Raw genomic sequence first — 25,138 nt, forward strand, 5'->3', positions numbered from 1 at the left:
CCAAGGAGAGCACATCCAGTTTCGCTGATTCTGGGCTTAAGCCAATTTTTGCCCAGGGACGGTCCCTACACCTAGAGCCACAACCATCCTTAGATGTTAATTAGATACTTGTCAGTGGAGAAATGCCTTTGCACTTTGTCCAGGACAAGTAACCATTTACCATTTATTGACAGCTGCCCTGTATGAATGGACACCTGTCCCCAGAGCACTGTCGATAGGGCCAGGGAAGCCTTGGTTGTTTAGCCCCAGCCTCAGTCATGTGCTTGTGGTGAGTTTGGTGTCTGACAAAGGTGGATGCAGAATGCAGCCCTGCAGGGGTTCTTCCCCAGAGTTGCCTTCCAGGAGCTATTGCCTGCCCCAGAGGACTGAATGCTTTTGAAAGGGAATTCAAATCTCCCACTAATCATGTCTGTTGGGAATGTAGTCTTTATGGGGATGTGGTAGGAGCTAAGACCTAAAGCACCCACCACAAAGGAGGAAAACAAAATTTGAAGAAATAGAACAAGGAGCACTTTTCCCAGAGGTGATCCACAAAGGGGTGTGTGTTTAGTTTTTACTGTTCCACTTATTCACCCTGAACATCAGTTTATTCCCACAGACGCTGTTTACACATAACCTATTTCAAGTATTTATCTCTTTCAAATATAAATCCCTCTCAAATCATCCACTCTGGCCCAAGAATGAAATTGGGAGCCTCCAGTAGAGAAAAGCAAGTGTTCATAACCATTGAGGGTTGCAGAACCATGTGTGCCTTATTTACAAGACATACCCCAAATCATAGACAATGGGAACTTTATCTCGCTTGTTCTAGGACTTTGAAAACATTTGCATTATATTTGATTTCCCTTGTGAGTTAACTTCATTTTTTCCTCTGTCTTTAGAACAGTTTCATATTTTATGCACTTAACTGGATTATCATCTTCTAAAAACACCTCACCTCTCATCAAGGAATATAAAATGATTGAGGAATAGTAGACTAGATACTACCAGGAGGGAAAAAATGTTTACTTCTGAGTGATACATCAACTCGCCCATCTTTAAACTTTACTTATTTCTTTGTTTTAGCTGAGAGCCATTTGTTTTATAGAAGATTACCTGGGAACCCAACATGCAAAACAGGAAAAGGCTGAGCTGTTTGGGTCTGGGCAGGTTTGGGGACTCAGAGCTATTCAAACCCCTCCCACCCCAGGCCCTAAAGAGCACAGTGGGAAGCCACTGCATTCACTACAGCTGGGGATGTTCCTCTCATTCAGTGCCAAATGGCATTGAGACCTGCATTGTGATGTGCTCTGTGATGTCCTCCAAGAAGCAAAAGGAAACCAATCAGTCAGATCAGACCCACCACTGATGTCCCAAGGGCATCTTTTCCCCATTTTCAGGAACATGGGGTACATAGATCCTTGCTACTAGAGCAAAATCAAACATGTTGCATTCAGAAACATGTTTATTATGAAATCTGGTGTTTTCATTGGTTGAATTATCTGGTTCATGAAGAGTTGATTAACAAAGAATAACTGAATCCCCAGATTTTAGGACTTGGAATAGAGAGTGAAATAAATTTGACATTTTACATTAAATGTAAAGTAAACGTAATGTAAATTTGACACTATTGGAATGAAATAAATTTGAAATTTTACCAACACTGCACCTGATTTCGCCCTCCTAGGATGATTCAGCGCTCTAGTTTGGGGCCGATGATTACTGAGTGTTTCTGTTGTGCCCGCTTTGGCTGTTTCAGTGTGTGATGGGGCAGAGCTGACCGTGTGGCCCCAGCATCACATACCAGGAAGAGGCTGGGGGCCAAGCCAGGCCTGGCTCCATAGCTGCTTTGCCCCTGCCATGGCCACTCCTGAGCTGTGAACCCACATGTCCTTCTCTGAGCACTGGGCACAGATGGGATGGCAGTAACAGACATGGACTTGGGATTCTTTATGGAATCGTCTCTACTCATGGGTGGAGAGTACCCGTTGTCCCAGTGCCTAGAATATCCCACAACCCTGCCACCTCCCCACCCCCTCTCTCTTCTCTCTTCCCTTCCCAATTCCCTTCCAGTAACGCACCCCCAACCCTGCCCCCCCTACCCCAAACAGATGTCCGTGGGGATTCCCAGATCCTCACTTCTTTTGGGAGAGCCATGGAGCTCCTCCCACCTTTCCCCATTCTCCACCTGACCCTCCAGATGTGACAGCATCCTCAGCAGGGCAGGCTCTTTAAAGGAGGCAGTTTCAGTTTTAAAGTAGGGGGTTTTGTTGGGTTGCTTTTGTTTTTATCACACCAGTATGTGAAGTAGCCTCTATCCACAAGAAAACTAACACCTAGTAGGAGAAACTAAAAGCATATGTACCCAAGATGATTAGTTAATAATTTAGGGCAATGTATGTTCACTCACTAAAATACGATTTTGCAGTATTCTGTGTTATTGAGCCCCCAGATCTCCACACAGCTGTGTATCTGGAAGCCATGTGTGCATCACTCACGGTGGGTCCTCAGGAGACCTTGGTGGATTTCATGTGATCTGATTTCCAGTAAAGGAGAGACTAGCGGGCCTTAAGATGTTGAGGAAGTTTGGTGCAGCGAGGAAGGGAGAATGATTTGGCTCAGCACAGAAGGGATCAGGTCTTCCACAGCCAGGCAGCCCACAGAAAACCCCCAGGTGGACCCAAGTGGGCCCCTGGGGCTGCCTCGATGGTGCAGGTGTGGGGAGATGGTGCAGGCGCTGGGCCCACAAGGTCTTCATGGCTCAGAACCCAGGCCTTGCCCACGGGGCTCCCTAAGAGTTATTTCCTTCTGGGGTAGTAGAACGTCTTGCCTGGAGGCACCAAAGGCAGCCAGCTCCACTTCTACACTCCTCAGATGTGGACAGAGGGGGTCTCACTCCATGCTGGCTTCCAAGAGCAGAGAACGTCGGTGTGCCTCCCACGGACACAGGAGGCTTGAGCTGCATCCACTGCCTGCAGCCGCCCAGGTGTTATCTTGGGTTCTGTTCCTCCACTGTTCTGGAGTCACACAAGTAAAACAGCCTTGAACCTACCTGGCCAAGTCATCATTCTCACCCCAGCTCAAACCCAGGCCCCTCCTGGTGGTCTCACCTAGTGGACGGTGAAGGAGCAGGTCTCGGAGAGCACAGGACAGGCTTTCGAGGGGTGAAGGGGGGAGCAGAGGTCTGGCACCCGGGCTGGATGCAGTGCACTGTGGGCAGCGATAAAACCAGATGAAGATAAATGTCTGGTGACCCCCGTGTACTCTGCACACATTCTGGAGGCTTTGCTGCTTTAGTTAATTAGTGTTCGTGTTGGCTAAGGCCACAGGTGAATTGCTGTGCGTTCATTCAACAAATGTGCATTGGGTCCTACTGTGTGCCTGGCACTGTTCTGGGTACTTGGATACAGCTGTGAACAAAACATGCACAGGTTTCTGCCCTGGGGGTGCTGACAGGAAGGGAGTCAGGCAGTAAGCAAACCAGTACTACCCAGGGTGCACAGGAGAGGCCCTGGCAGGCAAGGGACAGAGGTGTTGGAAGGCGGTGGCAGTCTTGATGGTGTGTCGGGAAGACTGTCGAGAAGTGGCATTGAGCAAAAGCCCAGAATGAGGTGGGGAAGCGACGCACATGTGTATCTGGGGGAAGAGTCCCTGGCTGGCGGGACAGCAAGTGGCAGACACGGCACGTCCAGCACACCGGAGGAACAGCAGAGAGCTCCCTGTGCGTGGAAGAGAGTGAGGCTGGATTCAGTGGGGTCAGAGCCCATAGGACAGTGTAGTCCAACAGGACTTTCTGAGGTGATGGGAATGCTGTCCAATGTGATAGACACTAAACACGGAGGTGGCTCCTGAGCACTTGGAATGTGGTGGTTGCGACTGAGGATCCAGTTGCAGGTTGTATTTAATTTTAAGTAACGTAAGTTTAAATAGCCCCGGGTGGCCAGTGGTTGCGGTGCTCCTCAGCGCGGACATGGCCAGCAGGGAAGGCTCCTTTAGGACCACATGTGAGATGCTCGCTGGCATCAGTGAGCAAAGAGAGGCCAGGGGTGAGGGCAGCTCAAGGCCCAGAGCCTGCAGGCAAGACCCTGAGTGAGACCAAAGGATGCGGCTGAGCCCAACTTGGCATCCCCAAAGCAGACACCTCCCGCCTTGCTCACAGAGCTGCAGCGCATGTCCAGCATGTGATGTGCAAACACTTAGCACCCGACACTGTGATTATTTTGTACAAATATCCCAAAGAAGCAAAACCTGAGGGCACTGAGAGCCGGCTCTCTACGTGGAGGTGATGAAAATGGGATGAGAATAGGCAGCCACTCGGGGCAGTGGGTGGGCCAGCAGGGCACCCGCCGAAGGCTCCCTCCTGCCTCTGCCCTCACTTCCTCCTGAGGGTCAGCTCAAAGGGTGGACCTCCGCACAAATTGCAGACGCTTTTGGAACGCTGTCAGCCTGCAGATGTGCCGATTAAATGACCCATGAAGAGGATCTTTGAAAACAGCTGCTGTGCGTGATGCGTCTTCCTTGGTGCTGGTGGCTGCGTCTTTTCTCCACGTAGTGTGTTGGTATTTCAACCTCTCCCAGGCCGGCTCCTCTCCTGTCCACCTGCTGCATGGCAGGGTGCCCACGGCCCCTGTGCCCACGAAGCACTTGCTGAGGGAAAGTGAATGAATAAGAAGCCGGGAGGTTTCTGTCTGCCCTGTGATTCGTGTGAGTTTTGAACATCTATTTCAATCACAATTGACTATTTTGATGCCGTGGAGCCACAACTTTGTAATTTACAGAGTGTGGTTCCTTTACGCTTCCAAATTAAGATATGTGAAGATTTTGGGGGTGTGCCCTGAAACCTAATTCTTTACTTCTTGGAGACTGTGGTGTAATTCCGAAGACGGAAGCAGACGCCTTCAGTGTGCCTGCGTGCACTGGGGCAGCAGGTCACAGAGCGGTGACTGATCCGAGAGAAGTCACTGCCACTGGCCTCTCTGTCCACCTTGAAACAGATCCACTAAGAAGAAAGTCATCAGAATGCTTGGGTGGGGAGAGGAGGAGGAAGACCCCCCATGCCTGGACTAGACAAAGGGAGACAGACGGTGGGTTTGTGTACAGTGAGATCATCCGTGTGCACACACTGCACACGGCACAGGCTTGGAAGGGACAGTCAGTCACGCAGAAGCAATTCTAGACTCCAGAGGCCATGAACTGGGCGGCTTTGTGATTTGACAAGTGTTTTAACCCTCATAACCTCTGCTTTGTCCTTTGTAAAATGGAAATGACAATAAAAATAGTAATAACACCTATTTCCAGAATTGCTATGAGAATCCAGTGAGCTTAGTTATATAAAACTCTTTGTAAACAAACAAACAAAAAAAGAAACTAAAAACTAAAATATACACAGCAGATCTGTCACTTGTGCGAGAGGCTGTCCATCCTAATGTGACCAGCGTTGCTTGGCAGAGTCACTGGGTGGCTCCTGAAAGTCGGGGTCTGAGCTGAGGTGAGGGCTGGGAGAAACACTGTCCCCCCAGCCTGCTCTCTGCCTCTCTGCGGGGTCTTTGGACACGGGTGGGTGTGTCACAGACAGGACCTCCTGAGCACCCTTTTCTGCAGCTCAGGAGTTCCAACGTGAGTCCCCGACACCCCAAAGCCACCTTTTCTGTGAGGCCCGTGAAGTCTCTGCGCCACACATCCTTCCTGCAGATGCGGTGGCCGGGAAGGTCGCATGCACCTGGGTAGTAGCCTGGTCCCTGCGTCTCCCGTGAATTACGCATCCCTGGGGGCTGCTCCGTTTTCCTTCCCTGATAGCCGTAATGACGATGATTTTCATTTCCCTTCACTGTTCTGGAGACCGTGTGGGAGATGGCGCGCAGAGAGAATAGAAATTTCACAGACATGGCTCTGTGGAGGGTGCCATGTGGCCGCAGAGGCACGGAGGAGCCGCCGCAGCAGCTGCAGTGACTTGGCAGGCAGTGCCGGGAGGGGAGACGCGGCAGGGAGCTCAGACCCCTGCCCCGCAGGCCTGTCCATGTGTGGTGGGTGGACAGAGGGTCCAGCTTCCACCCAGGGCCATCTGGAGAAGGCCTCGCTTGCATTTGACTGAGCCCATCAAAATTTGCCCATTTTCCTTGGTCACCAGAAAAAAGCGGAGTCCTCCCAGGAGTGTCCCTTGTTTGGCTGCAGTGCCGTGGCGTCTGCATGATGATTAGAGGCTGGTTGGTAGTTTTGTGTGCATTTAATTAGCAAAGACAGGAAAGCACACTTGGGGCCTCCTCAGCGTGTTTGTGAGCAGGAGCCTCTGGGGGTCTCAGGGTGCCTGTGGCAAGGCGTGGGCAGGCTCGCGTCCATGCAGGTGTTGCCCTCGCAGGGCACACCCACCTTTGTTTTCTTCTGGCACCTCAGGTGACCGCCTCCTTCCAAAGCCAGGCAAGGAAGTGGCCAGCCTCACTGTGCACTGCGGTGTGTTCCCAGGTGTCTCCCACCCACACCAGGAGCCTGGTGTTTAACAGCCTCTGGCAGCTGGCAAAGGGAGTTAGGGAGCTGATGACCCTCCTTCAAGAAGAAAGGCATCATTTGTTTTTTGGGAAACTGTATCTGGAGTAAGATAGGACTCCATCCTTGTATAATAAACTCACAGAAATAGAGTGACCCCGGTTTGGGGACCAGCCAGCGTGCGTGTACCGTGTTTTGATGAGGAAAGACAGTCGCACGGGGAGCCCCAACACGTGGGATAACCAAGTGGAAAACAAGCCTCCTCTGCACTCGAGCTCCTGGGGCGGGGGAGCCTTTAGCGGCCCCAGCCATTTGGCGTCCCGGGCACCGTGCGCCCTCTCTGGGAGGTTCGGGCGGTGGTTCTCACTGCGAGGTGAGCGCTGGAATCTTCTGAGCAGCTTTTTTAAAATTCCCGTGCTCAGTTCGTTAGCCCCCAACACACACCCCTCCTCCATCAGAGCCCCCAGGAGCTTCCCGGTCAGGCTGGGGACGAGCCCCACCTTGTAACTGGACCACGCAGCAGTCTCAGGGCAGCTTCTTACAAAGCAGTTGTCGGTTCAGAGTCGAGGAAAGGATTCAGGGGACAGTGTTCTCCTGTCCACACCAGCCCTGCCTTGTCCTGTAAACTAGTGGGGAGTCTCAGGTAAAAAGTAAAGTCCATGTGGGGTATATATGCCTTCTGAAATCCCCGATCCATCCTGGCTAGATCATACCTTTGTCCCCAACATCCGGGCACAGAGTGCCCACAGATCTTAGAAATAATTGGTTTCTGTAGGATTTTAGCTACTGTTGAGTGACCCAAGAGCCCTGTACATAGGATATTTTTTCTTTTTGTCCTTGGTAAGGGTTTCCTTGAGGAAATCCTTTTCGTGAGGCTGTACACTTGCAGCAATGACAATGACACTCACGGTATGAGCAGCCGCGGCTGCCTTCCCGGAGGGCCTGCTCTAGCCGAGTACCATCCCCCTGCCCCGGGCGTCCCGAGAATGATTCCATAGTAATCTTTTCTCCTCTCCCACCCTGCCTGTGTCCCTCCTGCAGAGCGACTACTCCAGCGACACTGAGAGTGAGGACAACTTCCTCATGATGCCGCCGCGGGACCACTTGGGCCTCAGCGTCTTCTCCATGCTTTGCTGCTTCTGGCCCTTGGGCATCGCGGCCTTCTACTTGTCCCACGAGGTAAGGCCCCTGCCGGGCGGTGGCACACACACATGGCGGTGTTGTTGCAGGCACAACAGGCCCAGGAGGTGGAGAGCTGGGGAAGCATGTTCAGCTCCTGCAGGGGGTTAGGAGTGGAGGGTCCACACATGAGTGTCTGGAGGACAGGTCAGGAGAACTCGGGGTGCCCTGGAGGGCCGTGTGGGGCCACCCAGGCTGCCTCATCTCAGACGTGGCTCTATCCTCGCAGAGGCAGGACTGAGATCAGGTGTGACAGGAGCAGGCATCCACTCAGTGGAAGGCAGGTGACCTTCACTTAGGCCTGCGGTCAGACCAGCTGGGTCAACCCTGTGCTGGGGAGCAGCACCGTCCCCGGGTAGAGAACATGGAACTTGCTGAGAGAGGAGGAGCCTTGTTAAAGGCTCTTTCCTATGAAACAAATTCGAGTTCTACACCAGTCGGTGTGTAGCCATTCCGGATGAATGCCTTGCTCGTGGGAATGGCACATCTCAGTGTGTCACTGTGCCTGCCCTCCCCACTGTGGAACTTCTAAAGGTCTTGAATCCCAGCTTTTTTTCACTACAAAGCATGCTGTTTGTTGGCCCCTCATGGAACCCAGGTTTTGAAAAGATTCGAAAGACTTTTCTCTAGCAAATGAAGAGCATTCATTCAGAAATCAGCTATGTTCCTATGTTTATTAATCAAAGACAGACATTTACACTTGCCAGATAAAGCCTGAGCTTACAGCATCGCCACACCCACTCTGTCATCCCTACCAAAGCAGGGCCAGTGTGGTGCCCAGCACCCAGGGGGCGTTCTCAGGCAAGCTGAAAACTCCTCGGGGCATATGGGGTTCCCGCCCAGCTTCTGGGGTTCTGGGACTGAGACTGCAAACAGCTGACCCTGACAGGTCCTTTGTCTGAAATAGTTTCCTGGTGTCTGTATTGAGTGGGTTTGCTGGGCTGGTGGGAGGAGAGCCCACCCCTGCCCTTGTGTGCTTTTCTGCTTCCCAGCTGCACATCTTGAGAGGCAACTGGCCCCCTTCCCGGCAGTGCCAGGAGGAGCAGGGAAGAGTGATGGGCAGACTGTGGCTCCCCCAAGCAGGGACACGAGAGGCCGAGAAGCCCTTGCAGGAGGGGGCGGTGGGAGGGGCAGGTGGGGCCCTGCTCTGCCGTGTGCTGTGGTCCTGGTTCTGGAGGGCAGGGGACAGAGGTAACAGGGAAACCCTCCACTGAGGCTGGGCCGAGAGCTATTCCGAACCCAGCTTTGGGCTCCAAGATTTGTGTGAGCTTCTCTTTTGTGAAGTTGTCTCATGAATGCCACAGACCCCTTTGCCTGGTGGCACCCAGTGGACAGCCAGCCCCCCAGGTCTGGCTAGGGTTGGCAGGGCCTGGGGGCTGTGGGCTGCAGGCAGGGCTGGGGGAACCCTGGCTCTAGGCCAAGGCTGTGGAGGCTGCGTGTGCTGTGGACTGGGACACGCAGGGATCTGGAGAGGAGGGTGTGGCTGGCCGCCCGCCATGGACAGAGCCTGCCTGCCTGTGTGAACTGCACCCCAACGCTGCAAACAGGCGAGAGCAATCAGCTAGGAAAGGGGAGGTCAGACCACAGAGCAGAGAGCTGGGTCCTCCCACAGCATGGGCATTGATGGCTTTTCCCAGGAGCTGAAGAGGTGACATCAAACATGCCCCTAAAGCCTCCCTCCCACACCCCACCCCTGTGTCCTCTCTGCATAGAGAAGGATGGGGCAGCCTCACCTTCCTGGGGCCCAGCTGCTGAGATAAGCTCTTCCCTCCCTGGCAGGGGGAGCACCTTCAACGCTGGAGCTGTACTTTGAATTTTAGAACAGGACTGATACTTTTATCTTGGATTCCACTGGAAGAGGTGCTGCCTGTTCACAGAGACGAGAGTGCGCATCTTGTGAACGAGCCCGGAGGGTACAGGGTGGTCGGGGGAGCCCTGGAAAAGTGGCGGGGGCCGCAGGGAGAGGCTGCCTGTCCTCTGTCAGCAACAGTCCGAGGACACACGTCATGTCCAAAAGATTGTAATTATAACAGAAATCAAGGCTACAATCTCAGGGACTGGCATTTAGAGTCTCTTTCTCCGAAAGTAATTTTATCCTATCACTGTAAGAGCCTCTTAGACTTGGGTCTGGTGACTCATAGCATTTAATACCTTAGATGGTAAAGGGCATTTTTATTGTCTGTTTAGCAGCAAATGTGAAATGCAGTTTCTGTAGAGGCTTCCGATCACATTTTTTGGAGCTGCAGCTCGGACATTTTTGTGGAGTGTAGGGACCATCTTCACTGTTGTCCTAAGAGAGGAACTCCCGGGGCCACGGCCTGTCGTTTCCCTTTTCCTTGTGCCTGGAGAATAGATTTGAGTGGGACCATGGCAGAGAAGAGGTGCTGACATTTTTATGAAAGTATCTGTGGAGGGGAGTCCCCTTCCCAGGGCCTATACCCACATCCTTTCCAAATCCGAGCTCACGTTCCCAGGCAGCCCCCTTTACAGTCTGCGGCGGTGGCACTGCCGGGTCCTGCTGCAGATCCAGGAGCTGAACAGCCCTGCGCACTGTGCTTGGGCCGGTCACGAGACCGCTGTGCTTTCCGTTCCCAGCCCACACCACACTCCAGCAGGCCACTGGAGCAGACAAAATAGAACAGACACGCTCTGAGATCCTTACGCTAAATTAAATCAGTGCTTTCCTAGGCGAGGCCAGCTGGGAGTGCCACCCCGGGTTGGAGAGAGGAGAGGCTGGGAGCCGTCTCTGGGGGGCCTGCAGGCTGTGGCCAGGGCCTCAGTGCCCCGAGGCGTTGGTGTGGGAGGTGACACAACAGGGCAAGGAGTGCACTAAGGAAGCCGAGGCTCTCCAGGCCCCCAGTGCTATTCACAAGGACGTCTCTGACATCGAAGTGTGCCTTTTGGGGTTTTTTCCCTTTTATCATGGATCACATGATGCAGTGTGCTCACGGACAATTAGGCTGTGTCTGCTCACTGTCAAAATAACACCTCAGTTCAGGCCAAGGAACATGCAAGGCCATTCCAAAAAAACCCAAGAAAACAAATTGCAAAGGTGTGGTTACACGGGACAGCAGTGGAAACAATTAACGACATTCCTGGAATTATGAACCCTGCATATGTTTGTTCTGTCCTTTTCTAACCAGGTCCCGTTCAGCAGGCAACTCCCCTGTGCCTCAGTTTCCTGACCCATAGCATGGTGTTAAAATGATTCCCAGGGCCTGGGATCCTGAGGCTTAGAGACGTGGGGCAGGTAGAAGTCTCCAGGAGATTCCTGGCAGGGAGCGGTGCTGGCTGCGCACCGCGGGAAACCTGGGTGGTCCGTGCCTGCGGGTCCAGAGGCAAATGGACACCTGGAAGGAGACTGCCATGCTTTTTTCCAACAGAGCTCTCTAATCCTAGAAAGGCGCTCCTTAAGTGGTAGTAACAGCAGTAATAAAAGTGTCAGTAAGGTGGGTAGCATTTGCGGAGCACTTGCCCCGCGCCAGGTCCTGCGTTGGAGCTGTGCACCCTTGCTTCTGGGTTGTGGTCCTGAGCCAGCAGTGCCGGCATCCCCCGGACGCTTGCTAGAAACACACATTTTCTGGCCCCACCGCAGACCTGCTCCATCGGAGTCTCTGGGGTGGGACCCAACAATCTGCATTTTAGGGAGCCCTCCAGCTGGTTCTGAGTGTGAGTAATGCTGCTGTACACACATGACCTCGTAAGAACTCGGGCAGGGGTGCTGAAATTGGGTTCCGTGAGGTTGAGGGACGTGCTGAAAGCCAAGCTGGTTAGCAGTAGGTCCGGCTCGCCGGCCGCCCTCTCTGGGCAGGCAGCTGGGTTGGCCCTGAGCCGCGATGATGGACTCGGGGTGGGGGCAGATGAGTGCAGCACGTTGTCCACAACTTCATTTTGCCCCAACCATGTGAACTGTCTGACCCAGCTCCCAGTGCAAGCACGTTTTGTGAACCAGTTTACAGACACCCAGGTGCGGGTGTGTGCAACTTTGGTGGCGCGGCTCCACCTGGGAGCCGCTACTTCTGAATGGTGCCGAGCCTGGAAATGAACCCCTTACTCTGCCGAGTGACTGCTGTAAGCTAGTGAATGTGCACATTTTATCTTATTTAATCTTTGCCATGAGTCTGGAAGGTGGAAAATTATTATCTCCATTTCATAGACTGAAAAAACCTGAAGTTTCAAGGGATTGAGTAACTTAAAACACAGAGGTAGCAAGTATGAGTATACGAGACAAATATTAATATTTCTGACCATTAAAACCAAATTTTCTGTAATGTAACTTTGACTTTCATCTGTTTATAAATAGAACCACAGTCCTTGCTTCCAATCCACTGTCCCCTGCCCCTGGGAGAGCCTGAAGAGGGTGGTCATGGAGGAAGGGAAGCCCATGCTGAACACGACGTGCCTTTGCCCTCCCGCCCTTCACTGGATCCCATGTGACAGGTGGCAGCTGCACACTGAAGCGGGAGCCCTGCCCGAGGGCACCTGCACTGGGCAGGCCTGAGGTTACATGTGCTGAGTCTGCTGGCGGACGTCTTTGCATTCAAGCATTTTTTATATCTTGATCTAATTTTATTTCATAAAATGTTTCTTGCCTCTACCAACTGCAACATTATAACAATAATTAAATGAGAAAAGAGTATTAAGAACCAGATTATGAATTTTATGAATAGTACCAGCAAAGGGAATTGGGCAAATTAGGGAGAAAAAATGGAATCTCTTTATGGTACTGAAAATCTGGACGGACAAGAGTCCAGCCTAGCTGATAGCAGTGCTCCTCGAAACCCATTCATTTATCCACCGTTTATTGAATACTGCCCCTGTGCCAGGCCCTGCTCTGGGTGGCAGGGAGGCAGCAGTGAACAAAACGGAAAAAAAAAACCCTTCACAGAGCTGATGTTCTAATGCCGAGAGCAGGCAATAAACCAAGGAAAATGGTAGAATGTCCAATGGCCAGGAGTATAAAGGAGAGAAATATAGTTGGAAACGGATATACGAGTGCAGAGCTGGGACGCGGCATTTTCAATAGGGTGATCATGGGAGGACCAGCCGAGAGCAGGGCATTTCCTGATAAGACCCCAGGCCCAGCCGGGGATCCCTTGAGGAAGAGCTGCCAACAGCAGTGCAGGCAGTGCAAAGGCCCCGAGCCGGAAGCACAGCTGGGGCTGGCGCGAGGCCGTGTGGCTCAGGCAGGCGACCACTGGTGTGGAGTGGGGAAGGGCGGTGGCAGGGTCGGGCAGGTCAGACCCTGTGGGACCCTTCAGGCTGTAACAGTGGGCAGGGCTTTCATCTGGGAGTTTGAGCAGAGGGGAAACAGCTCACCGCTGGCCATCAGGGGAGCCTGTAGGGACAGGGCAGAGGCAAGACAGTGCCTTGGAGGCTGCTATGGTCATCTGGGAGGGACCGTCGCCATCTGGGCTGCAGTCACGGCTGGGAGTTTAACAGGAAGCAGGAGACATGGGGCATCTTTTGGAAGAGTGACCAGGTTTCGGTGGTGTGCGAGGACAAGAGGAGGGAAGGCGGCACTGGAAGATGGGTTTCTAGCGCCAGGTGTGCACCGGCAGCAGGAGCCTCTGTTGGCCTCTGCGTGGCCCCTCTGGCTGGGCAGGAGCTGGACCTGCGTGTGTGGGGCTCGGAGAGGTCTGGCCGAGCGTAGGAGCATAAGGCGAGAGCTGGGCGTTAGCCACCAGCTGGGCGTGAGAGCTTGTGGGAGCACTGAGGCATGGCTGGGGGGTGCACAGGAGGCGACAGCCCTGAGCAGGCCCCAGGGAGGAGCTGCACCTCTGGGCGCTGGGAGGCAGCACTGAGAGGGGGCCTGGAGGGATGTGGGGTGCTGAGCTCTTCCCTTTTTGACCTGGCTGCTGGCTGCACACACATGGAAACTCACTGAGCTCCACATTTATGAACTTCAACTAAAATGTTTAAAAACATATGGGAAGAGAGTAATTGGATATGGTACATCTAGTTACCTCTTTTGAAGAGTTTTCCTGTAAACAGAGAAATGGAGTGGTATTCAATGAGATAATGTCAGGAGCATTTGGTTTTGGTATTTTTTTTAAAGTGGGAGAAATTATAGCATGTTTGTATGTGATAAAAATGACCCAACAGAGAGGAAAACCCAACAGAGAGACCCATCCACATTGTGATATACAAAGGAAAGGGAAGATGAGAGGGAAACTGGGGGGCAATAAAAAGCTTCCCCACTGCCCCCCACCCCGTGCAATGAGCATGTTGCACACACACTTGGCCTCACTCACTTCTTGCAGCAGGTGCAGATCAGGGAGGAGGCCCAGAGAGGTCACATGGCTGGTCTCAGGTCATGTTCCTGGGGCAGAGCCAGGATCCTGTCCCCCAGCGTCACTGCCCACCCCTGGGCTGGCACTCGGTGATTACTCAGTGACTAATTCCACCAGATAGTGCCCAAGTGTTAGAAGAAACCACCGTCTTGCTATAGACATCACAGATGCCCATATAGGGAAGAACTACCTAAGTCTAAAATCCTTTGCCCAGGCTTCCAGTGAAATAGCAGCCCTGATTGTAGCTTCCAGGGATGTGTCTGTCCTTCCCCATTGGACTCCATTAAAACTGGATCATCGGGCATCAGAGCAAGACTCTGTCTCAAAAAAAAAAAAAACAAAAAAAAAACTGGATCATATTAAATTGTGGGAGAGAGCCAGGCACTCCTGAGTAATGACGTCTACCAAAGGTACTTATCGTTTCTGCTGAATTCGATGTTCTCCAGCAGAGTAGAAACGTACTGGCACAGGCTGTCCCTTACTCCCTCTGAGTAAGAGGCTCTGCAAATTCTCAGAGGTGAAGGGAAACAGTTACACGATCTGGGTGTGAAAACCTGTCACTCAGGTAAGCCCTGGTAGAACACAAGCGAGATCATCGTTGTTCCAAAGGGAATTAAATATTTCCTTTCTCAGCCTTTACTCTGGATATTAATTCTAAGTCTATGACTTGTGTGTAGGATTCTTGTCAGTAGTTTCAGCCCATTTCCCAGAAGGAACCCAGACTTTCCTGTAACCACCGTCAAGACATCGCTCAGAGAGAAGGAGACCTGGACTCCTCCCAGAGGACCCAGGGATGCCACGTGTTGCCGCCTGCCATCCAGTGATGCCTGGGGCCGCCATGCCATCAGGGAGCCAGTCCACAGGGCTGTCAAAATTGGGATTGGCATGATCTGTCCTGTCTTTCAGTTTTTTAATATGGAAAGAATAATTTGATTTGTCCTTGGTACAAGGATAAAACATGAAGCTGGTAAGATAACTTGCAAATAGGGAGCAGGAAATCGCTCCAGACTTTGCCTCATTACCCGGACTTCTGACCTCCTGGAGCTGGGAGAACTCAGAATTTTTTATATTTATTTGTGTTTGTTTTGCCAAGAGCTCCTTTGAGAAATAATTAAATGAGAAACCTCCTAACTTTTTCCTGGGCTCCCCACAGGGGGTGTTTTACCTACATGTGGTTTCTCAACCTCACTCACCTGGATCGCCTCCCCATGTTCAGAATGGCTCAGCGGTCAGCGCCAGACCTGCGAGTTCTGGGTCTTCTGTCTCCTCCCAGCCCCTTACGGATTAATTCTACAGCCATAGGCTGGGCACCTGCCATGTCCATGTTTAGTCTCAGCAGACTCAACGGATGTCACTGGTCACAAAGCACCCTCGCTGTGCAGGGGTTTTCAGCCGACACAGGCAGGGAGGGGGTCACACCCCTTGCTGCTGGGATGCAGACAGCCTCAGGGTGCTGTGGGGCGCATGCAGGTGGATGTACTGAAGGCCATCTGACCTCTTCTTCCTGAATTTCCTCCTGCTCCCTTCCTTCACCACATCACTCTCCCCCATCCTCTTCCAGAACGCATTGGGAGGAGCACCCTGACCACTCTCCCAGGAGACAAATGGCAGATGTCCACCGTGCATTTGTCTGCACAGGAAAGTGCAATTTGGGAGGGAAGAAATAGTGTGGAAGAGATTCTGGCATCACCCTGTGGAAAGGGCTGCATGTGCTTTTCCTTGTTCCTGCATCCTGGGGGGGCTGCCTCATTCTATGGTATGTCTGTGTCCCAAAGAGCCACAGTTATTAAAGAGTACAGCATTTCTCCCAAAATACCCATTTTGGCCTGAGTCTGGAGGAGATGCTGTGGCTGGGAGGAGGCCACACTTATGCAGTCGCTGGTGAGTCCTTGGTGGATCAGGACTGGGACTCAAACTTTTCCTGGGGGCTCTGAGAGATCCCCACCATGGCAGCGGTGCGATGCACTCAGTGTGCTGAGCCCTGCGCGGAAAGATGTACGGGCCTCCCCACCCAACCAGGCTCCCTGGGTCACAGAACCTGCAGCGCGGCTGGAGTGCTAAGGCCTTATTTTGAGGTGCAATCCCAGACCAACAAAAGTGTGGGGAAATGGAAGGAGGGAAGGAAGAAAGCAGTAGCGGACAGCACACAGGCTGCTGGCCACCCAGGGCCTCTCTGGACAGGCTTTCCTGAAACAGTAGAGGGTGGGCTGGAGGGGGAAGTGGTAGCCCAGCTCCCAGCGCCCCATCGTCAAGTTTGCCCCACCGGGAATTAACTCCTGTGCACTTCCAAGTTGCAGCATCTGCTTCCTCCAGAGCCAAGGTGCAGACCAGAAGCCAGGATGCCCAGTGGTGCAGTGACGTGGCCTGCCAGGAGCTGGTTGTTGGAGAAGCCGGGGCAGAGCAGGCAGTCATGAGCTGGGGAGATGGCAAGGCCGGGGATCCTGCAGCGCAAGAACGAGTCTGATGTTTCTCCCCCAAAGCAAAGGTGCTGACTGAGCAGAGGCAGCCCTGTAAGCAAGCCCTCAAGAGCCCCAGTGCCCTCATCTGGAAGTATGGTGACTGCCCCTCCTCCTAGGACTCGGGAGGGTTAAAACCACAGCATGGAGACGCATTCTGGTCTGGACCAGACCTTACGTCAGGCACCACTCCGGGCTCTGTAATAAGCTGACATCAAGCCCTTGTTCAGAATGCAGCCTGTGTTAGCCAAATTGGAACCCACGTTGGAGAGGGTGATGCTCAGGAGACAGCCCTGTTTCGAGGGCAGCAGGGTTCTCGTGGCGTGGGCAGCAAGCCCTCCCTGGCCCTGGCTCTGGCTCCTGTGGAGGGGGCCCTGCCAAGCCCAGGGCTGCTGCAGCACCCGGGGTGCGGGGCGAAGGGCTCACCTTCATGAGTCCGTGGAACAAGAATGGCAGTAATAGTGCTGCTCTGAATACAAACTCAGCAAGGTGCAAAGTGCTTTATATGCACAATTGCACCTGATTCCTACAGCAGCCCCGTGAAATTGGTACTGGTATTATCACCGTTTTACGCATGATAAATTTTACAAATTACAATCCAGGTCTGTACAAATCAGGGTCTGTGCTGTTTTTAAATCCTTCAGATACACCCAGGGCCACTGTTTCAGAACAAGTTTAAAGTAGATTTTATTTCATCCTCAGGCCAGCAAGGTTGTTTAGCTTATCCAGGAACACGCAGTGGGTTAGCTGCCCTGCAGGACTGGGGCCCACAGTGGGTGAAGTCACAAGGAAACCCAGAGGCACTGAGGGATGTCCTCTGAGTGCTCACGTTTGGCTCCTAGAGATTCTACACCATCTCATCCGTGGTCACATTTTCTTTTCAGTTTACTGTTTGGTTTGGGTTTGCTACTTTTCCCAGGGAAACATTATTTTGTATTAATTATTCATCACTTATTCCCCATTTGTGCTTCCAACAAAGGGTCAGTTTTGTTGCTTCAAAAATTATACTACAGTATGTATTTGTTGGAAGAATTAGTCATATGATTTCTTTTATGTGTCTTCATTTTAAATATGTTGACCTTTCCAGATATGAGGTATGTTATTTTATGTTCTTGAATGTGTGAAGAAAGGAAAAGGGGCTGGAAGAAAATCACCCCAGCTAGAGGCAAGGGGTGGTTTTCTCCTCCTTTCTGCATGTGTCTCTGTGTTTATTTGCTTATTTTAATGTGGACTAGACCTTTCCTAGTTTGAAAATAACACTCAGAACAGTACATAAACATAATATTAATTTAGCAAATTATTTTAAAGCAAGCATCCACGTAACCATCACCCAGGTCAAGAACACCCTGGGTCCCCAGGGCAGAAGGACGAGCTCCTTCTTGCTGTCCTTCCCCTCATTGTAACCCCTGTCACCTCTGCCACCACCTCAGCCATGGCCTCCACAGGACTCACTTCCTTGCACATCTTCATTCTTTTACTACTGAAGTTTGCTTCCCTAAACCTTCAGGTCTTTATCTGTACTGCACTTGCAGAAGCCATGCTGAGTATGAACTGCAGCATCCTTATCTTGTCTCCTATCTCTAAGGGAAAATTCCCAACATTGCACCAACTAGGATCTTTCAATGCCTTATTTTAAATCATGAGTGGATGCTGGATTTATAAAAAGCTTTTTGTGCAAATGAAAAAAAATTACATGAGTATTTTCCTTTAATCTACTAATGTGGTCAGGTGCATTGACAGCTTGGAAAATGTTAAGCCAACCTTGCATTCATAGAATAAACACTAAGTGGTCACAATTTTTCTATGTTGCTAAATTTGTGCACCTCTGTTTTGCTTGAGATTTTTGCATCTGAATTCATGAGAGAGATTGATCTATGTTATCCTTTGTGGTAATTTCTTCAGTAAGTTTTGATATCAGTGCTATTTGTGAAGGGTTCCCTTTTTATTCTGTTATCTGAACATCTATTTAAAACCCCAAATTATCTCCTTTTTAAATCTTTGGTAGCACTGGGGGAGGTCTTTGAGCCTGGAGCTTTCTTCATGGGAAAATTTTAAATTAATGATTTAATTTCTTTAATATTGATAAGTCTAATTAGGTTTTCTATTGCTTCTTATATCAGTTTTGACAAGTTATGTTTTTCTAGAATTTTGTCAGTTTCATCCAAATCATCAAGTTTATTAATCTCTTCCAAATATGAAGTTGGGCCTTTCTTATCTTCCTTTTTGGATATGGATGGGTAGATAGGCAGATGGACAGACAAACAGATATAGATACCGCCCAAAAGACAATGTTGTTACTGTTTTATATTGCTGGTATTTATTTGTATAAACCACATACTCCACTTACTTTGGTCCTTATTCCTTCCTGAACCTTTGACCTTCCAGCTTGAATAATCTCCTTCTGCTTAAAGACTATCCTTTTGAATTTCCTTTAGGATAAAACTGCTGGTAGTAAATTCTCTCTGTTTTGTGTTATTGGAAATATCTTTTTATCGCTGTATCCTTGCAGGGTGTTCAGTAGGTATAGAATTATGGTTGACAGTTTCCTCTCTAGGTGTGTCTCAACCCCTGCCAAACCCATTCACTGAGTGATAATGTTGTTTTTTGTGCATTTACCAGTTCCATGTTCTTCTTTGTCAGATTTGCTGTAATGCTTTTTATATGTTCCAATTACCTGCCAAGATTTTCAAGCTGTGTTTTATTTCCTTGAACACAGTAAGCAGAGATGTTCAATAGTCTCTGCTGGAACAATTACAATATCTGTGATCCCTGTAAGTCTGGTTTTTTGTTGTTTCTCCTTGTTCTCACTCGTGGTATATTTTCTTAGATATTATTGATTGTATGCTGGTCATTATTTTTGAAGTAGTATTCATAGTAATATTTTAAAAATTAAGATAATGCCATCTTCCTTCAAATGGGCTCTTTCTTTGCTTTTTCCAGGACATGGGACACAAAAATTTCAGGATCACCTTAGTTTACACTCAAGTTTTAAATTAATGCAAAGCTGGGCTATAATCCATGAGAGGGCTGGTATACTTCTGTTTCACTTTTTCTCCGATGGTTTACCTCTTTAATGTTCCACACTGTGGCAAGCGCTGGTTTACCAGGATTTCCCTCTTTGATGTGCTCTGAGCCCCAGATTGGATTCCCACCGCCCCCATAATCACAAACCCACCCTCTCAGGCACCTCTTCTGGATCAGGAAACATCAGGGCAAATGTGGCACTATGTGGTTCATTCATCCTTCTGGAATCTTATCCTCTTCCTGGTCTTGGCCTGATAATCCTTCATCTCCCTATGTCTTTGATGCTTGTTAAAATATTCTCTAACATTTCTTTAAGGTTTTCTAGCTGTCTTCTACAGAACGGTTGTAAGTCTGACAATACCAGAAGCCAAAACCTACACTTCTCTGTTTCCTTAATTGTTTATACAGAGAATATATTTCTTTTATAACAAATTTTATAACATTCACATTTCTAATTTTTTAATTAGAAACATGAATGCTTGGTTGAGGGATTTAGATTATCTATTACTTGCATTCCCATTTCTTCTGGTGCCAACTGCAACTCAGATGGGCTTTTTGCACTGCGTGAGTGACCAGTACGACACCACTGAGGCTGACGAGGCGTGTACGGTGGGACAAAGCCCATATGGGCCTCATTCAAATGCGGAGGAAGAAATAATCCCTATTAAAATGCTATAAAGAACCACTGTGCACAGAATCTGGAATCTGACACGTTGTAGGTGCTGAGTCAATGCTGGTTGCATTTGTGTCTGATGCAAAGGTCTGCACAGCCATATTCTGCTTGGTCACTCCATAAAGATGAAATAAATGCAGTACGACCAAAAATAATAAAATGAATAAATGCAGTAACACCGAAGAGTATCCAGAGTTGGGAGGGGTTGGCCATGGCTAAGATCAAATCGTGGCACCAAATACTCTGGGCACATGCTTTCTGCACGGCCATGAGTGACTTTCCATAATCCACTGGGGACCTCTGGGAGGCAGACTCGGTATCAGGCCTCCAGGCTCTCCCACGGAGCGGGGAGGTGTTGCTGTCGCTCCTGGGTGAGGGCTGCTCACAGGAGATGTGAATTCCCTCGCCTTCCTGGCTCATTCCTGCATCACAGGTGGAAACAATGAAGATAGAGCTGCCCTGAGTGGGATGCTGCCTTAGAGAGGAAGCAAATCACAGGATTTAAACTGTGTGCAGCAGGAGGGAGGGATGGACATAGGCCTGGGCAAGTAGGGAGGGCCAGAGAGCCCTGAGTGTGGACTAATGTCTGTCCACTGCAGAGCATTTTAAGCCAGGAGCATCATGTTGAAAGCAGAACATCAAGAAGAGTAGTCAGAAGGCAGTGCAGGGAAACAGTATGTTCTAAAATCGAGTCCTCCTTAGACCAGAAAATGAGCAGACACATCCTCAGGCAATGTGGACATCTGCTGCGCACTCTTGAGCTCACTGGAGAGAGCTGGGGGAAGAATACCTGCAGGAAGACCCAAGATGGTTCACCCTCCAACACCCTCAATCCAGAGTGTAGTTACAGGAAACCTCTGCCTGAAATGATAATTGAACTGCGACTTTCGCAAAACGTCTACAGCAAAATGCTCTGGGTGTTTTCAGAAGGTGTCACCTGTCCATCTTTCTACCATGTACCTCACCAAACAAACCAGCATTTTCATGTTCTCCTTTCTAAACCTTGTCACAGAGACAGACTTGAAATTATCATTATGTTTTTTCAAAATCATGTGCTTAGAACATGCACATTATGTAAAACCGGAGCCCGTGTAGTCTGCACGTTAGACGATGTTCCTAATCATCAACAGGTGGTGGAGACAATGTTCCACGCACTCCGCCATCTCCCTCCTTTGTCCTCGAGTTTGTTATTTTGAATGTCCCCAGATTTATAGTAAATCGAATCCCATCCAATGAATACATCTGTTAGGCACTGGCAGATTCAGAATTAGCACAAGATCTAACCTTTCCCTTGAGAGTTACAGCTCATCCAAGGTAACAGGCAGGTTGCTGGAGGTCATCTGGGTAAGGGTATGAAACCTGTGTTGAGGTCCAGGAGAAAGTCCTAGAAAAGGACGTCACACAGGAAGGAAAATGCTACCAAGGGATGGATGGATGGGGAAGACTTGGGACAAGCCCACTGGGCCTGCCCAGGTGAGTGACATGTAAATTAAGGTTTCAGGGAGGGCTGCAAGAACCCAGCCAGACACAAGAGTAGCGTTGGCTTTGCAGACACATGGATTGAAAACTGTAGCTGGAGGGATGGCCCCAGTGTACCGCCTGGATATATTTTACCTTGTACCAGGGAAGTGTGAACTGGCAGCTCAGCCATACTCACGAGGCACCTTTCCTCCTCTCCCTCCTCCCGCACTCTCCTCCACCGCTATCTCTGTCTCCATATGCACACTTAATATGCTGATTGTAGCGTCTGAGAGCTGTTTTGCAACTTCTGGGTTTAAACAATTCCGTATAAATATTAATGATCCGGTGTAGCCAAGACAAATCAGAGTTCTTATCTGTTTTTTTCCTCTAGAATCCATGCTGCAGTTAGTTACTGATTTCAACTTGTTTTGGTGTATAAATGAACAAATACGTCATGTCCGCTTTGTTCCCTGCAGTGTATTGGATGGGTCATTTTTTCAGTTATAGGTGATGCGTTGTCTCAGTAATTAGTATCTTGATTTTGTGATTATTTGTCCATAGCAGAGAAAACACTCATGTTGCTTGCCCAAGGACAGAGTCCGTGCAGTGTCTGCAATATTTGGAATCTAGGATTGAAGTCACAATGAATTAAACTGTACATTCTCCCCTCTGGACTTTGACTCACCTCTAATTACATTTCCAGTGTGTGATCATTTTACTTTAAATGACGCAACCGAAGCTTTTAGAATATAGCACACCTCCAAAGCAAAATAGTTGACTTGTTTCATTTGTGTCTCTTTCAAGATTGAGGCCCTCAGTACAGGTCCTGCAGCACCATGGAGGTGCAGTGCCAGGAGCTCCTGGTTTTGTGCAGTGGCCCTTGGCTTCTAGCCACTCTCTGTGGCCATTCCTGTGAATGCAAGTCCAGCCTGGCCACAGCCTGGGATGCACACTCAGCCAGGAATGCCCTGGTTGATCATGGAGGCACCAAAGTAGGTGTCTCGGGCACAGCCTCAGACAGTCTTGAGCCAATCTCAGGGCTCCACGTGCCTTGCATCAGGGATGAGACTGACGCTGTGGTCAGTGGGACGTCCCTGCCTTCTGAGCTGGGAATGGTCCGGGGACTGACCCATCTTGCTATGAGTGATAGCTCAGGAATGGTTGTCTCCAGGAAACTTTATTTCACTGAACCTAATAGATATTATATGTAGCAGATAATTACCCCAGGGTGCATTTTTGTCACAAAGTAGTAGATTCTGTTGACCTTGTGTTACATTTTAATATCAAAAGCATGCATTCCATTTTAAGGTAAAACCTTAGTATATTATTGAATATTAAAGTTATTAAAAATTAGTGAATGGTTTATAAGTAAAAAGAGAACAAATCTGAAGTGAATTAAAAATGTCTACTTGGATGCTAATTCGGATGGGTTTAGGGAACATACCGTAGCCCATGTAATCTGTACAGTAAGGGTGTCATGGAAAAGTGACGGAGAGTTTAGGCTCTATGCTGGAGAGTGACACACACCCCCAGGTCGTTCTAGGAACCCCACTCCAGGGGACATATGAGGGACGTAGAGGGGCAGGGGATGACAGGTGCACACTCGTGCTTGTCAGACAGGGGGGCCAGGATTCTGGATTCTGGATTCTGGATTCTGACCCGGAAAGCAGATAGGGGTGGGCAGGACAAGAAGGCGGTCTGGGAGGGAGCTTCTGTGGTTCTTCTTCATTCTGAAGTTCCTTGGGGCGGTTGAGGGAGAGCTGTCAACAGGGAGTTTAAAATATGGGATTTGCAAGAGTCACATGTCCTGCGAACGTACTTCTATTTGTTTGGGCTTGTTTGCCATCGATTGCCTGGTGGACATTCCCTTTGGAAACGTCCTCTCGTCTTGGCTGAAGAGAGCCCAGCTGAGCTGCCACAAGGCACTGTGCTTCTGGCCCAGGGCTCAGTCCTCAATTCCTGGGTTCACCTGGGGCCACTGCAGTGTACACTGAGGCTGGAATAGTCTTGGCTGATGACTGATGTCCCTTTGTCCTGCTGCTCGCCTGTCACTGTCCCTCCTCAGGAGAGGGGAGTCGCTGTGGCCATGTCCACCAGCCTCGGGGAAGGCCCACAGGGACAGGGAAACCTCAGGGACGTGGAAGCCACCCTGCTCTCTCCTTGGCACACTGGAGTCTGGGATTGGCCACACTTGGAGAACCTTCTATTAATACTCATTACCTTCTGCCCGGTTTATAGAGCTTTTCAGGTGTGCCCCATTTGAAGAAAATCTAATGATTTTTTAAAAATCCAAATATTTACAGTGGGTAAATCAAAGGCAGTTATTTGCATCCCAACACCTGAATGCAATGTTAGTGCATTAACATATGCCCTACAAATTCACTTTAAGTATATTTCAACTATAGGTTTATACAGAAGTCTATTTTAGACAGTTTTCCAGGATGAGTTCCTTTTATGGAGTAGGATATCAGCACTTTCAATCATCCTGCACAGCTAAACCCTCTAGACTCAGTTATTGAATTTTAGTGTTTCCTTCCAGGTACATACCTAGTAAAAGACATTTTAATTATAAAGATAAGGTCTATGACTATTTTCTAGAATATAAGCCCACCACAAATAATGCATAAGCTATTTAAAAATCTGGCCACATAATCTTCTAAATAAAATCTTGAGAGTGGCAGTTCATCACCCACCAACTGATCCACTTCAAAGGAAAGCACTTTGCTAGGTGCTGAAGCTACAGGACACCCCTTCTACACACACAGTGGATCTTATGTACATAGGAAGATGAAACAGATGCACATGACAAGGTAATTGGGTAATTGGAAGGAAAATATAGGAAATAGAAATTATATTTCCTATATTTCCTATATTAATATCATGTTTCCTATAGTATATTTCTCACCCCAAGGATGAGACAATAATTAAAAAGTGATAGAAACCATGCATAAGGCAGTAAGTGCCTCCCAGACCTCCAGATGACTGTCAGGAAAGATGGGGCTGAGAGGGGTGTAGGTGGGGGTACAGCGTGAGTGATATTGGTAATATATGCCCCACTCTCTCTGCCACCCCCTACATCTTTGAATTAAAGCTGAGACGAGGTAATGTTCAGAAAAATAGCATAGAGTCCTGCTTTACTTGGAGAACAGTGGTTTCCTGTGTCTCGGCTCACACAAATGTTGGAGCAAGAAGGGTGGTGGTGGATGGGTGAGTCATTGTTTCATCAGCACATTATAGATTCTCAGGGGACTCTCCGGCTATTTTAGGTGCATCTCTGATGTTTTGATCTTGGCGTTGATGGAAGGCAGCCATGTCTGTCTCACTGTCCAAGACCCCTTGGGCTCCCTGACCCATCAGGCATCTGCACGTGTGCACTTTAAAGGTGCTGGTAACATTACCACCCCCACCTCTGCGGCAAGAATTGGCACGGCAAGAGGACAGGACCCACAGACCTCACTACTCTGGAGGTGGCTGTTCTTGGCAGCATCCCTCTTTTCTTGCCTTCTTGGTTAACTTTAGCATTTTTTGGCACTTTGAAAGTTATATGAATCCCAGATGCAGAACATAGCGAGCACTGAATTGAGAGCTGAAAA

At 49.6% G+C, this 25,138-nt stretch overlaps 1 protein-coding gene across 1 annotated transcript in view; it reads left to right on the plus strand.

Annotated features, from left to right (window-relative positions):
* The window catches only part of SYNDIG1 (synapse differentiation inducing 1), a 107,834-nt gene that overhangs the window by 28,625 nt on the left and 54,071 nt on the right, over positions 1-25,138 (plus strand). Inside the window, exon 2 of the mRNA XM_012655061.1 lies at positions 7,501-7,638. Coding sequence (XP_012510515.1) covers positions 7,501-7,638 — 138 coding nt within the window. The remainder of the gene's footprint in view (positions 1-7,500; positions 7,639-25,138) is intronic.

The sequence above is a fragment of the Propithecus coquereli genome, unplaced genomic scaffold (genome assembly GCF_000956105.1).
Source record: "Propithecus coquereli isolate 6110/MARCELLA unplaced genomic scaffold, Pcoq_1.0 Scaffold459, whole genome shotgun sequence".
Lineage (NCBI taxonomy): Eukaryota > Metazoa > Chordata > Mammalia > Primates > Indriidae > Propithecus > Propithecus coquereli.